The 15,494-nt window shown below is 34.8% G+C and overlaps 1 protein-coding gene across 1 annotated transcript; it reads right to left on the bottom strand.

Moving 5' to 3' along the window:
- Positions 1-10,033: 10,033 nt before the first annotated feature.
- LOC131928479 (collectin-11-like) lies at positions 10,034-12,340 on the bottom strand. The gene is made up of 4 exons (XM_059284542.1): positions 12,331-12,340; positions 11,844-12,023; positions 11,145-11,330; positions 10,034-10,152 (listed from the first exon to the last, which is right to left on the bottom strand). Exons 1-4 carry the CDS (start codon positions 12,338-12,340, stop codon positions 10,034-10,036), a joined length of 495 nt encoding a protein of 164 aa, XP_059140525.1.
- Between the last annotated feature and the right edge of the window lie 3,154 nt (positions 12,341-15,494).

Genomic DNA, 15,494 nt, shown 5'->3' on the forward strand with positions numbered 1-15,494 from the left:
ATATTACGATCGTGACTATCTTTCGTAAACAATTTTGTTATCCGATCATGTTTCCGCCATCAAATCATCTATGACAACTAGACGACGACATTTTCCATCCCCCATTGATCCGTTTGCTATGTCAGGAAGACCTTCTATAAATTGAACGTCTTTAATAGTATTGTACATGGTATCTTTTTGTTTCGTCTGTCGACGTCTTTTTTTTTATAACAACCAATTCAGCCAACACATGTTGGGACGTAATCGATAAAAGTGAGTACCTTTGTGTTAGGCTTATCATTATATTTTTGTATATATTAAAATTACTACTATGTATTATTAATATTATTTACTACTGTAGTAAAATTTTATTTCTATATCCTCATAGTCTAATAGACAATTGGGTGATTGCTCATTGGAGTTTCAATCACAAAGCCTGACGTTAAGATTAGAAGAGTCAGGTGTTTCCCATGTATCAGGCCTCCCTCTCTCAACACAGCTCACGTACCCTAGGGACAGGACGTTACTGTACAGCTTGGTATCAGCAGTGTCAAAGGCGCTTCTAAAACGAAACCAGAGTTGGTGATCAAATTGCCTAAGGGGCTCCATTCATGTTTGATTTTGGAGTTCTCTCTCCTAGATGGGTTCCTGTCCTCAGCTGACGTGCCTCATCTGCCCGAGGGTTCGAACTTGGGACTTTCGGTTTAGCAACCACCCGACACAATTCTTTATCTAACAATAGATAATAGCCTACCACAGTCGATGATTAAATATAAAACGAATTCAGATTTTTAAAACACATACAACCTTTCTTTAAATTGTATATATTTCATACACAAATAAATGCAGCTGTTTTGATAATCTTTTGTGAGCAAACACAACAACGATACTAGCCTACAAAGTTATATTAGGTTACTCGTTTTAAAGTTTTATTGAGTAAAAATGAAAAATAACTTTATAAATATAATAATTGTGTTATCGAAAATGATGATGATAAAATCGCTGGATGGCGAGTGTTTTGTATGTATTTTAATCGCAACTATGCATGTTAAAATTAACTTACTTTAATCCACTTGTATAAATAAATGTATTATTAATTTTGTAAGTAATTTGTAATAGTTTCTTTAAATCTGGTGTTATTTATATCTATTCTATGCTAGTCTTTCTGGTTTAAGTAATAACATTGTTATAGTACGATTATAACTTACCCAACTCCCACAAATATGTTAGATCATTTAAACATACGATTTGTGAACTTATCAGAGCACACACAAAAATGGTAATGGTCAAACTCATAAGGTGGGACGGAGTGGTCTAGCGGTAGAGAGCTGGACTGCTAACCGTTAGTGTCGAGTTCGAATCCGGGTTCAAGTCGGTAGACCGTCCCTGAGTTCACCCAACTCTGATGGGTACCTAACTCACGTTAGGGAAAGTAAAGGCGGCTGGGCATAGTGCTGACCACACTATCTCTTCATATGCCGAGGTCACAGAAACAAGTGAATTCTACTTCACTTGCCCCATAGGCCGTCAGGTTTGAAAGGGAAACATTAAAAAAAAAACTCATAAGACAAATTTGAGGTTTAGACTTTTATTTATGCTAGATTTCAGACACTACCTTTTATTTATTTTCTCTCCAGGTTATCTCAACCCCTCTTGTTTTATTTCTCCAAGAATAGAAAGGTAAGGGGTCAGTTGTTTTTTTTTTAATGTATTTACTTTACGCTAGCAGACTGACTATCAACATTTCCCTTTGTAGTTCTTGTATGTGGGGTTAAACGGACTCGAGGCGGCGCAGTTGGAAAAGACCAGGTCACATTGGCAAACATCACAAGCGCATCCTTTGTTGGTGGATGCTGAAAATAAAAACGAATGTTTTCATGGTCATGGTCATGGGATCCCATGACGAATAATCTCAGGACAAATTATTTTCAGACAAAATATCCTAGACAAAATATCTATTAAGACACTTTTTACTTGCTCGTATATACAAATTATAGAAAAACTCTTGTAATCGTGCCAAAAAAATCGAGATTTTGGCAAATCTCGACGTTTTACACCTCCCTGAGTCGGAAAAATATAGTTTTGCAATCTTGTACGTATGTCCATATATATATATATATATATATATATATATATATATATATATATATATATATATATATATATATATATATATATGTGCGTGTGTGTGTGCGTGTGCGCGTGCGTGCGTGCGTGTGTGTGTGTGTGTGTGTGTGTGTGTGTGTGTGTGTGTGTGTGTGTGTGTGTGTGTGTGTGTGTGTGTGTGTGTGTGTGTGTGTGTGTGTGTGTGTGTGTGTGTGAACACGATAACTTGAGTTATACAGCTAGGTTGATGAAATTTCATATATATGTATTATTACCAAAATTGTAGATCCATATCAACTTTTGAGCGATTTCCGATAACCGAAAGTGGAACTTTTTGTACTTTGAATTTTTCAAATGCCTATTACTTGAGTACTATTTCAGATAGATAAATGAAATTTAAATGAAAGTAAAAAATCTAATTCTCCGCCTTTTATTAAATTTTGAGTAATTTCTGTTGACCGGAAGTAGTAATGTTTGCTACTTCCGATTTCTCAAAAAATGCATATGAATTTGTAAAGTACTAATCATATTACGCTCTGTTATTTACATTTTATTTGGCATTCACTTGATGTGCAATTCTTTTTTGTACAAGATTTTATTCTATTATAAAAAGTGTAAGTATTTAAAATGGATTAAAAATGTCTATATACCGAGTAGCCATCTTATTTTGTTTCATATAAGTGTATTCGAGAAAGTTTAGGGGAGATCACTCCCGGTTTATTTGAAAACTATTTCACGTGTTTTGACATTAATGTGGTTAATTTAATGTTATCATCATTTTATTTGTCTTTTGCACTTTTATGTCTTATATTTTCATATAAATTATATTTTTTTAATCAAAGTTTATCCAGTCTTTCGATGGCCTTTTTCCTTAAGTTTAAGTCATTCATTTAGTAGATATCACAATAATTATGTGTAAAAAAAACTCCATAAAATGACATTCAATTCATAAAATGTAAAATCGACTAAAAATAATCTTAAATACTAGAAATATTTTACTCTGAGATCATTAATTGTCCTGAGATCATTTGTTCTGAGATCATTTGTCCTGTCACCGGTCATAGTGATGATCGTGGTCACGTTCACCGTCACGGTCATAGTAACAGCACCTTTTCTATTTCCATTATAACAAGTTACGCCGTGTATTAGTCATTTTCTGTTTAGATTAAAGGAATTATTTTTAGACTCTAGATTTGAAACGAATTGGACACTCACAACATGTACAGCTCCGTCCAGTACAGGAATAATCGTACAGTGTCACTTTAGGACTACAATTTATCAACCGGTCATAACATCGATCGTGGGCCTGACAGCACCTGTAATTAAATTTGCAAGAGGTATTTCTATATCAACACAATTCGGATTGGACGCGTATTTTCTCTATCAGCACTATATGAGTGACAAGTATTCTTATATCAACACTATTCGGATTAGACACGTATTTTCTCTATCAGCACTATATGGGTGACAAGTAATTCTTATATCAACACTATTCGGATTAGACACGTATTTTCTCTATCAGCACTATATGAGTGACAAGTATTCTTATATCAACACTATTCGGATTAGACACGTATTTCCTCTATCAGTACTATATGAGTGACAAGTATTCTTATATCAAGACTATTCGGATTAGACACGTATTTCCTCTATCAGTACTATATGAGTGACAAGTATTCTTATATCAACACTATTCGGATTAGACACGTATTTTCACTATCAAAACTATTTGAGTGACAAGTATTTTAATATCAACACTATTTTCAATATAACTATTCCTGTATCAACACTGTAAATTAACTATTTAGACCTGTCTGTCGCATCAACTGGTGTTCCTTTACCGCCGCTCCCACAGTAACAGCCGTAGCCGTTGTAGTCAAACAGGGCACTTCTGCCTGTGACTGTAGACAGCATGTTGTTCAGGTCCAATAGTGACCGCCTGCCTCTTGTTTCAACGTGATCAGAGGAAGAGCATCTTCCTAGAAAACACAACGCCAGGTTGTATCTTGAACTTCTTTCAAGATAAATACACGATAATAGCTGAATAATGTATTCGTTTAAAAAACTTTCGAATAATACTTTAAAACAAGTAGAAGTAATAAAACATGAGAATATTTGTATGCATTATTAAACTCAATAAGAGGAATCGTTAGTGAAAAGTTTGGTTGTAAATTAATGAAAAATTAGAGAGATTTCAGTCTCAGTCACTATAGAAATTATTTTTTTTATTCTTGAAAATAAAAATGTATTATAAAAAATGAAAATATAATTATTATTATGTATTCTACTTACCGACAAACTGCATCAGCAGAACAGACAGTATTACGAATGTAGCCATTATACCTATATTTAAAATTTTAAATGTACTGGCTATTATGTGGACAATGATTTAATTCGTTTTACACTTATGTTTTTAGCTACAAATCGGATATATATTTGCTCTCTACGATAGCGACAGATGTCTTTATTATGATTTTATGTAATGCTTTATGTGGATGTTTTAAGCATGTGTTTATGCTATCTAGTTTTTAAAAAAAAATGTTATTTATTTAATTTTGATAAATAGACTTTTCTTGAATTTTATTTGCCGAAAATGTTTAATTGTATCAAAATTAATGCGCATGTTTATGTAAATGTTTAGCAGTAGGCCTACATTAAAAAATATATTATGAAAAACAAAAACGATTTCGGTTAAATAAAGACTGTAATACCTGCGTTTCAACTAAGACTCCGTAACAACTGGTCGAGGTTTCAAAAGTTTTTATAGAGGTCCACCACACATTGCAGTCATTCGGGTGTTATCTCATCAATCCGAATTGTATCGCCTTTATTGCTGATTGTTTGATCTCCTGACAGGGGATGTAACTCGGCTGAAGTTTATGCTTTAAAACGGCTACATACTTGCTTGCAATAACGCAATAAAAAAATATATCACGCGGCTTTGAAGCAAACAGACAGCAAAAAAAAACAACAAATGACATATTGATTGAAGGGCTATGTCAAACCGAAGATCATATTGATGGAAACAAACATGTTGATGAAAAGTTTGAGAATACATAGGCATATCTCAGATACATGTTTGCGCAGCAAAATAAAATTACGACACTTTGAAGAAAATAGCAATTTTTTTTATCTACATGTCAATTTGAGTGTGTCTGAATAATTCCTGAAACGTCAAATGGCGTTTCATTGAGCCACATTGAAATTTAACAAGAATAATGTTTCGAAAATTACTCACCACTAGCCAAAACCAGTCAGTCAGTCGTCATCATTCACACATCTCCAATCTCTGACGACCATCAATCACTCACCATCATTCACTCAGCATCAATCACTCACAATCAATCACTCACAATCAATAACTTAACATCAATCACTCAGCATTAATCACGTAATATCAATCACTCAACATTAATCACTCACAATCAATAACTCACGATCAATCACTCACTATCAATTATTCACCTTCAGTCACTAACCATCAATCTATCACCATCAATCACTCACTATCACTCACACACCACCATTTACACCCAACCATGTCAGTTACCACCAACGTCATGTAGAAACAATACACAAAATCAATAGCAAAAAATTACAAAAAAATGCACAGAGGATAAAGCAACTCCAATAATTACTCATAATATAGTTTCAAACCATTTTATTTGTAGTATTGCCTATGCAATCATTGCGATTTGTGCATTTTTCTGTTCATGCTTTTTAGAAGCTGTTATAAAACTTAACCCTCTGTGCTTTTGTAAAACCTTTTTATTTTCATTTACAATGTCTGTTTGTTGTGGGTTCATAGCAAATCTTCTAAATCAATTTTGAAACCGCTTTTAATGCAGTATAAATAAAGCAGGAGTATTCTACACTAGCAGTCTCGTATATTATTATATAACAGAAAGCGATATTGCACTGTCATGCAGTCCGGATCTAGAAATGTTTTTTTTTAAATTTATTTTTTGTAATAAATAATTTTTTTAGCGCAATTTCCATACTGGTAAAAATTGCGTTTAATAACTCATCATTTCTGGATGGATGGATGTGTGTCCGCAGCCTTTAAGTCGTATCTCCTCCTCAACGAAGCAATATCCAGGACTAGTTCCAAAGCAAATATGTTAAGCAAGTTCCAAGGATGATTGTGGGCCAAAAAAATTCCCGGAATTCCTTCCTGGATTTCCCGGAAAAGCCAAAAAACCTCGAACAAATGCAGTTTTTCCTCCATATCTCGGCAACCAGACCACTTAGCGACTTGAAACATTTACCAATCGATTCCTGCCATAATTTAAAACAATATTGCCGAAGAAAGTTTTCAAAAATATCCCTACGTTCGGTCACAAAAAATTAATTAAGAACATTTAAACTGAGCATCGTGTAGGCCTAGGATGATATTTACTACTTTTTTTAAACTGAGCATCGTGTAGGCCTCCGTTGATATAGGTTAATATAGTTGTCTTTTTTTAGCGCAATTTCCATACTGGTTTCTATTTTGTTTTGAATTATTAAAACTACTTGTGTTGCATTATTTATTTGCTGAATATATGATTTATCTCGATTTAAAATTATTATGGATAACATAAGGAAATTGCGCTTAAATTGTCACTAGACTTTTTATTAACTTGTTTTTACATTCTCGTATATACAGTAGGGCCTACAGAGGAATGTTTTTTAATCGTGCACAAAACTAACATGAAATTTTGACAGTTTTCACAATTTTACACCTTCATAATACGGAGAATCAGGGATTTATTTTAATCCGGCAAAAAATCTAAATCCACGATAACTTGAGTACTCTTACAGTTATGTTGAGGAAAGTTCATGTATACGCTTTGATCAAATTTGTAGTTTTGTTTCAGCTTTAGAAATAGTTCCTGTTTTTGAAAAGCCAATAAATTGACTACTGTTTAAGTTAGATGGATGACATTTCAAATGTAAATAATATATTGCATGCGCATGCGTCCGTCAAATTTTGAGCGATTTCTTCTATCCTAAAATAGTGTTTTACTCTATTTCGATTGTGACCTACTTAGGTCTCCTTTTTTTAATTGTTTGATTTTATGATATTTAATTGGCCTTGAGTGGTCTGTCGTTCAAACTTAAGAAATTTTCCATCACGCTCATGTGATAATATTCACCACTGAGTTCGTTTGGCTCGTGCTTTGGCTACTTCCTCCCAATAGTCCTTGACATTGAGGTCGACATCCCATAATTTTGGAGTCGTTTATAAGGCAGGAATTTTCCTCGCACGCTAGTCCAGACCAGACATTGAGGAGAGAGAGCCAAGTACGACGCCATGTTATATTTTGTAGTTTAAGCAGCAATTATCTTTGAATACCATTGTACTCAGTATTTTTCTGTGTCTCTATTTGACAACGTATAGGTTGCAGGGGCGGAACTACAGTGCCGCCAGACCCCGCAATGCGGGGGGGGGGGGGGGGCACGCCATTTAGGGGCCCATAGTCGACCATAATAAATTGTTATAGTAAAAAAATAATGTTCTTGCATTTTTGACTTGACGGTAAAAGCTTTTGTAAATAACAAACAGATCTACTACAGTAATGATGTTATACAGTAGCTAACACATGCTGTTGCATAAAACAATATATATGCCTGAACTGTAGTGTGAAAGATAGTCAAACGTTCATGACTTATTTTCTCTTTTTTAAATGGTTAAATAGGGGTGCTCATAAGCTCCTTTTAATATATTTGTACTAAACAAATTAAAAAGCACTTACTTCTCTTTATTATTTTTTTTTAAATACATACTAAGGATAGACATAGCATAAAAAGGAAATATATTTAAAACAAATAATACAAATACAAAAAAAAAACATAAAAATAAACATAACACGAGAAACCATTGCACATACAAAGCTTTCACGCTTCATATTCTTTTCACCGGTTAAAATTGTAAAAAAAAATAATTCAAAACAGACTAATGCAATCACACACAAGACATGAAATTTGTTTAAAATAATTTTTTTTAAAACCCGATTAGGCCTGAAATGACTATCCAAAGTTTGTATTCTGTGTTTGTATATATAGGCCTATATATATATATATATATATATATATATATATATATATATATATATATATATATATATATATATATATATATACGAGCCGACCCGCGGCGTATCAAACGCCGCTATACGCCGGTATTTAGTTGTTTTATTTTCTACTTTTCAGTAATTCATAATTTGTGAATTCGACAGTACCACTGCTGTCACAGAAAATATTTGCTTTAAAACACTATCAGTAAGTCGTTAAGGACGATAAACCCCCCCCCCCCCTTTCTTTCCCCCAACCCCCCCCCCCCCCTTGAAAGCAGCTTCCTCTTAGCTACCTCACCTAAGTTTAAAATCGTTTCCAACTAAATTATCTACCCCTAATAGCCGTCACTAAACCCGGCTCTACGATCGTAAAAATTTAGCGTGAACCACAGCTCACCTGACTTCCTAGAGAGGAAGAGAGGGGACTGCAAGGCGCGCTTACAGCTTGTTTTCTAACGTCTCCAAGAAGAGAATTATATATATATATATATATATATATATATATATATATATATATATATATATATATATATATGGGGGGGCAGAATTTTTTTTTTGCGGGGTGGCCATTTTTTTCTAGTTCCGCCACTGATAGGTTGTATTGATTACTTAGGTGTCGTCAGTGTGTTATTCTTTAAACTCGTAAGTTGGGTCTTTCATTATTTGTATATTTCTATTATTTTTACATAGCTATTTATTATTTAGACTTGTATATATATTAGAAGGTTTAGGTTGATTAAAAGTATTATTAGTTGCAGTAGGTCTACGTGTGTGTTTTTACCCTAGACATTATATTCGAGTCCACGGAGAGTTTTTGTTGTCTGGTAATCTTTTAGTTTCGTAAGTCATCAGTCTAAAACCATCCAAAACGAATTCGGGTCTTGCGTTATCTTTACCAGTGGTTGAGGTACGTAATACGATGTAAAAACTATAACGATAGCGCTGTTCCAGATAGTTAAACAAAATTTCGTGTATAACTACAAAATCTTATAATTAAATTTAATTTCATATTTTATTGACCTCCAATAAACGGAAGATATACTTTACTGATGTGTTCTAAAATACTGAGTACCATTTCAGTTATGTGGACGAAATTTTAAACGTAGGTATAGGATCCTATTTCCTAGATACAAATAATTTTTTTTTCCGATGAAAGAAAGCATTAATTTACATTATTTCTGTTTTCTGAAAACAGATTTCTTCTACCAGACCGATTTCTTCTAAACTTTTAACGTAGGTTAAGACTCGACGACAATGCATTGTGACACAAAATGTGACTAAATTAGATGTTTAATTAATTTCTAAAAAAATAATTTTAGTATCTTTATAAAGTCTTTTTTTTTCGCTCAATTATGCACACATTGTTTACATTCATGTGGTGCTTAATTCTTATTTCTACTCTTTTAGTTCTGTATTAACTTTTATCAACGATTGTCAAAAAAACTTGGACAACCATTCCTTAGAATGACATCAGACCTTAGCCAAGAATTCCCATAACTTTTTAAACTGCAAATGTGTGTCGTCACAGTTCCCGTGGGCGGGAGAGCTGACATCACAGGTTAACACCACTTGGAGGGAGGGGAGGGACACCAAATTTTAAAATAGCAACCTTCCTAACAATAAAATTTTTTAATCAGGCATAGTGATAAAATAATAATGGAGAAAGTTGTTGCAGACGGCAAAGAAACGAATACAATTGAAATACAATTGAAATATCACATTAGTAATAAAAGTGCTCTGCAAACCCCATCAATATCTATGTAGTGAAATCGATATTTCATATGCATCAGTCTGTTTAATGAACTTTGATGTATTCTGTTTGAGCTGTCGTCACTTACAACCCCAACACTGCCACGCCGCTGACTTGTAGTCCGCCTGTGACCTGCTTGTCAATTAAAGTCAACCTCACACACGTAGTGTTTGGTAAACCAACAAGGGGAGTCGTTGATGTAGTCCGGGTAGGTGTAGGACACACAGTCCTCTTGGTAGTAACTGTCGCTGGGCTCTCCTGTTTGAGAAAATTAAAATACTGAATTTGTATAGTTAACACATTATATTTTTCATGAATAAATGCGATCAAGGCTGTGATCTTTTTAACACATTTTCGGTTGATTTTTGTAAAAATAAAACGTAAAAAAATAGGTTTTAATAACAATTTTCTATGTCCCAGCTCTAAACAGTAAAAAAATATTTTCTCTAAATATAAAATAATGCACCTTTACTAAAATAATTATAAATAAAGTATTTTTAAGTAAATCGGAATATAAGTTTAGATTTAAATGTGACAAAACTTTATTTTGTCTTGCTGGTTTAAAAAAAACGAAGAAATAAATAATCCTAAGCGAGTGAGCCCCGTAAATGTTAACCTTATTGTGGATTTAGTACTAGTTTCAGGAGAAAAAATACTGCAATTTATATAGAAAATATATACTTTTACCATTGTCCGCCCCCTCGGAAAATTTAGTCAGCCCCCCCCCCCCCCCTCCCCGTGAGAAAAAAATGAAACTCGTACTAATCGTCACAGTAACTATGTCAATACATGTTAAAATATTTTTTTAAAATCATAGATACCACTTAAAACAATTAAATTAATAAAATTCATATTATTGCTTAGTTACAGTCTCGACCAGAGTTTCTTCCAGGCATCTCTTCGAGGGGGACGAAGCCCCCTGAAATTTTTTTACCGTCGCCCCCCCCCCCCCCCCCCGAACGAAATGAAATTTAGATAATTTATATAGAAAATATATACTTTTAACAGTGTCCGCCCCCCCCCCCCCCGAAGAATGTCTACCCCCCCCCCCCCGAAAATTTCAAGTGCCCCCCGGAGAAAAAAGTCTGGAAGAAACACTGGTCTCGACAATTCTAATCAGTTCTATTTACGTTCTGCAAATCAACACATTCATCGTGGAGAAGAAGACTTAGACAAAAATATATTTTTAAAAAATTTTAATTTCGGTTGAAAAAAAAATTTGCTTGAAGAGCAATAAGAGAATCAAATACCAGGAGAGAAGATTTCTTCCTTCCACGCTTCGTCAATCTTTGTCTCATCATCCTCCCACCTCAAGTCACCTTCAGTCAATATGTCATTTAACCCAAACCAAGTTTCTGTCTTTGGAGGGTCTAGGATTCCTTTCATGACTTGAAACTTCTCGGCATTTTTAGGTGTGAAGAGATATGCACCTCTGGCTTAAGAACGAATTAAAAAAAAAAAATTTTGTTTCGTACATATTTTCGCTGTGGTTTGAAGTTATAGTTTTGGATATATCGGTATTTGTTTCGCTTTTTAAATTTAAGGTTTAATTTGCTTTCAATTAGCCTACTATGTTTTTACTAAGAGGTTTTTAACGCGCATGGCATGGACACTGTTTTATAAAGCGGTTTTAATTTTAATTGTATCTAAATGTGATGTTTTTATTAACACTTTTGATATAGTATTTAGTCGTCATGTACTGAGTTTTTATAAAGAGGTTTTAATTTGCATTGCGTTTGTCGTGATTGGGGTTGAGGTAACATGTATTATCTTTTTTTAAAGAGGTTAAAACAACATTTAAAAATGAGAGTGTACTGAAAAAAAATGACTTGTGATCATTTTAAGGATTTATGTATAGAAAACTTGTGTTAGATTTTCAAACTGCTTTAATTTGTAAGGTATAAGTTAACACAATATCAGAAAATGTTACTAATTATGATCAAAGATACCTTTACAGTCGTTTCTAGCTGTGATGTAGTCTGCTGTTCTATTCGACAAGAAGATGCAGTAGGTGTTGTTCTCCGTTGTTGTGATGAAGAAGTCGGTCGTGTTACAGAAGTTGGTGCTGTGGTAAATCTTCTCGTCATTCACAATCTGAGTGCTGGGCCCGGACACGACTACCCAGGACCCTGTAAGGCGGAGTGAAGAAGTGATACATTGGGGAGATATTTTCAGTCAAGATTAAGTACCACCTATACAATAACTTGGTGGTGTGATAGTAAATGTAAAAGGGAAAACTGAAAAGCAACTATGCTATTTAGGCTAGAGAAGCACAGTGTAAAAATGTGTGGTTAACGTTTTTCGGCTAAAATATTTGATTGTTCTAACCATCACCATTTCATATTTTTTACTAGGCTTGCTTTATAAATGTAAGTAAACAATGCTCTTTAAACTTAGCGAACTATTGGGCAGATAAAGAAGAGTTCATGTGTTTACCAAGTCCCATTTACTTTTCCTAACATGAGTTAGGCACCCGTCAGAGATGGGTGGATTTAGGGACCTTCTACTGACTTGGACCAGGATTCGAACTCGAGATGTTTGTGTTAGCAGGCTGGCGCTCTACTACTTCGTCCACGCCGTCTCACAGACTTATTTTATGCTTGTTTACTAACCTCCAATTATAAAGAGAATTATGAATTCTTTGGGACAATGTCAATCATTTATAACCCCGTTGATTTTAAATGGTTGAAACTTATTGTTTCATTATTTTAAAATTATATTTTGGTCATGCTGTTGTTATGTCCGACCTCCGACAGCCAGTCAGGAGCGAACACCCCAGGTTCGTTTGGTATGGTACCGATAGAAGACGTTGTAACGGAATCTCATCAACTTACCGTGAGCTCGTTTATGCAGTCTAGGGGTAAAACACGACAAATCGAAGAGACTCACACGACTTAAACTATGAATACCTTTTTAATTTATGTACAAGATAATGACACTAGGTAAGATCAAAATGTACAGATTCTCAGTGTAATATAAATAAACTCAACTCCAACTTACAGTTTGAGAAAAATCACAATATCACAGCTGTGATAAATCATTACTACACACAACTGAATGGCCTCATAATAATTACAACAAAAGACCAAGGAGAGACAATTTGCCTCTACAACAATAGAAATCCTTATACATGTTAAACTATCACCGATAGTCAAAAAGGTGTAATAATACACCAGAACACAAATTCAGTAAACTACAACTAGTCACATAATTCCTTATACAAAAGGTAAAATCATGTCACAAAATAACAATACTGCAAAATGGCGTACCTAACCACAGGCACACCTCTCCTGGTCCCTAGGTCAATCTGGCGGCCTCTGAACTTGAGAATCCCGTGATTAAATACAACTCAGAGTAAGGGGAAATAACTCAAAAGTCTTACGACTATTGGTTGAGGGTCAGTCAAGGATCCTCACGGTCGCAAGTCCATTGGTTGAGGTTCTGCCAGGGATTAAACTTACAATCACATGATGTGACAGCGTTCAGTTGACCGGGTTGTACCAGTGAACTGACAATTCTCCCAAGGACAAATACATAGCTCAGGTGATTAAATATACATAAAGCAAAACAGACCTAAGTAGGTCACATCCCCTCCCTTTTAGAGAGGCATTTTTGTTACACAAAAATGGCAATCACTATATGGAACAAATCTGACACAAAAAATGTCCAATTATAGTAACTAACAAAATTTCTATGTCAAGAAATAACATCCTTAAGAATTAAAGGGAAACAATTCACCTTTTTACAATTTACCAAAGGGAAACAATCCTTCCCAAAATAATAATACATCAAAGTTCCTTATGCAAAGGAAACAAAACATATCCATCTGGATATAACATGTGGGAAACTTACAACTTAATTCCTTTATTTAAATCTCCCAATATAACATCACTGAATAATGTGATACATTTTTATAACAACTCAATGCACATTATACAAAACCACCTTTAAATAAGGTTCATTTGAAAATAAGAGGCATTTTCAACAAGTAATCAGTTTTGAAAAAACCGTACAATTCTGATCTGATTGAAAGCTTGTAACTCCAGCCACCAGGCTACAGTTTAATCAACCATAACATTTGCAAAATGGTTATAACTAACCAAAAAAGTTTCACAAGATCAATGTGAACGTCAAAAGTTGTTTTACATTCTTGACAAACAGTCAGCTACAATGTTGTCAGTTCCTTTAATATGGGAAATTACCAAATTAAAATTTTGGAAAAATAGACACCATCTTAAAATTCTGTTGTTATTCTGCCCCAACTTAGTGGTGAACTTAAGAGGATCATGGTCAGAAAATACCATGACGGGATTTATGGAAGAAGTGACATAGACTTCAAAATGTTGTAAGGACAAAACCAAAGCTAAAGCTTCTTTTTCAATAGTGGAATAATTCTTTTGATTCTCATTTAACTTTCTAGAGAAAAAGGCTATTGGATGATCGATCCCTCGGTTGTCTTCCTGGAATAAGACTGAGCCAATGGTTAAATTGCTAGCATCAATGGCAAGTTTAAAAGGCTTGCTGAAATCTGGTGCAGCCATAACAGGAGCATTAGATAAAAATGACTTAATGGTCAAAAAGGCTTCATGACATTTAGTTGACCATTCAAACTCAACACCCTTTTTCAATAAGGCCGTAAGTGGTTCAGCTACAGCTGAAAAGTTTTTACAAAACCGCCTATAGTAATCTGCCATCCCAAGGTATGGAGGGTAAAGTTTTAACTACCTGTGAGAATGTCTGATTCTCATTAGAAGATAAATGTTCAAGATGGTCTAACTGGGTCAAAATGGGGAATTTAACAATTTAAGAGTAGCATCATCAAATTTACTAGATATACTTATAAGTAACAAACTTAGCTGTGGAGAAAGAGATAGTGAATTTACATGATAAACCAGTTGTTTCTTTCTCCGGTCTGGGAAGTAGGTGGCGCAGTCCTTGGTAATCTTGTTAAATGCTTCGTCTAGCACAAGAATCGGTCTCATCGGCCTTGGGAATATTTTGACTGGGATTCCCAACCAACTGACAGTTCTTACAATGTCTGCAATAACGGGTGTCATCGTTGTGCATTATCGGCCAAAAGAACAGTTCATTTTCACCGTCGGGGTCTGTAGAGAAAGGGTTCTGAACTTCCTGGGGGTGGACTTTGCTTCCCGCTAAGTCATTACCTAGGAGCAAGTGTACTCCTGGGACAGGTATGGAATCTATCACCCCAAGGATAACATCTCCTTGGATGAGCTGATGTCTCAAGTTGAACTTATGTAGTGGAACTACTGTTGGTTCAGCTCCCACTCCTTGAATGATGGTGACATCACCGGTGTTGGTTTCTGGAGCGATGTTCAATGAGTTTCTCAGCAAAAGTGACTGAGAAGCCCCAGTGTCTCTTAGGACGACGATGTTCCGCGATGATGCTGGGTCTCCAGGGTTGCTGATGACAGCATCTGTCATGAATGATGTGAAGCCAACAGTTCTCGATTCTTCACAATTGGTTGCTGCTGATGTAACCGGTTGGTGAAGAGGATAGTCATAAGATGACTGGACGAAAGTGGTGGTCACTTCATTACCTCCCTGTGAACACGCTGGTGTAGTGACATCACGACGGG

This window comes from Physella acuta, unplaced genomic scaffold (genome assembly GCF_028476545.2).
Source record: "Physella acuta isolate Inbredline_101_S28 unplaced genomic scaffold, ASM2847654v3 ptg001507l, whole genome shotgun sequence".
Classification (NCBI taxonomy): Eukaryota; Metazoa; Mollusca; class Gastropoda; family Physidae; genus Physella; species Physella acuta.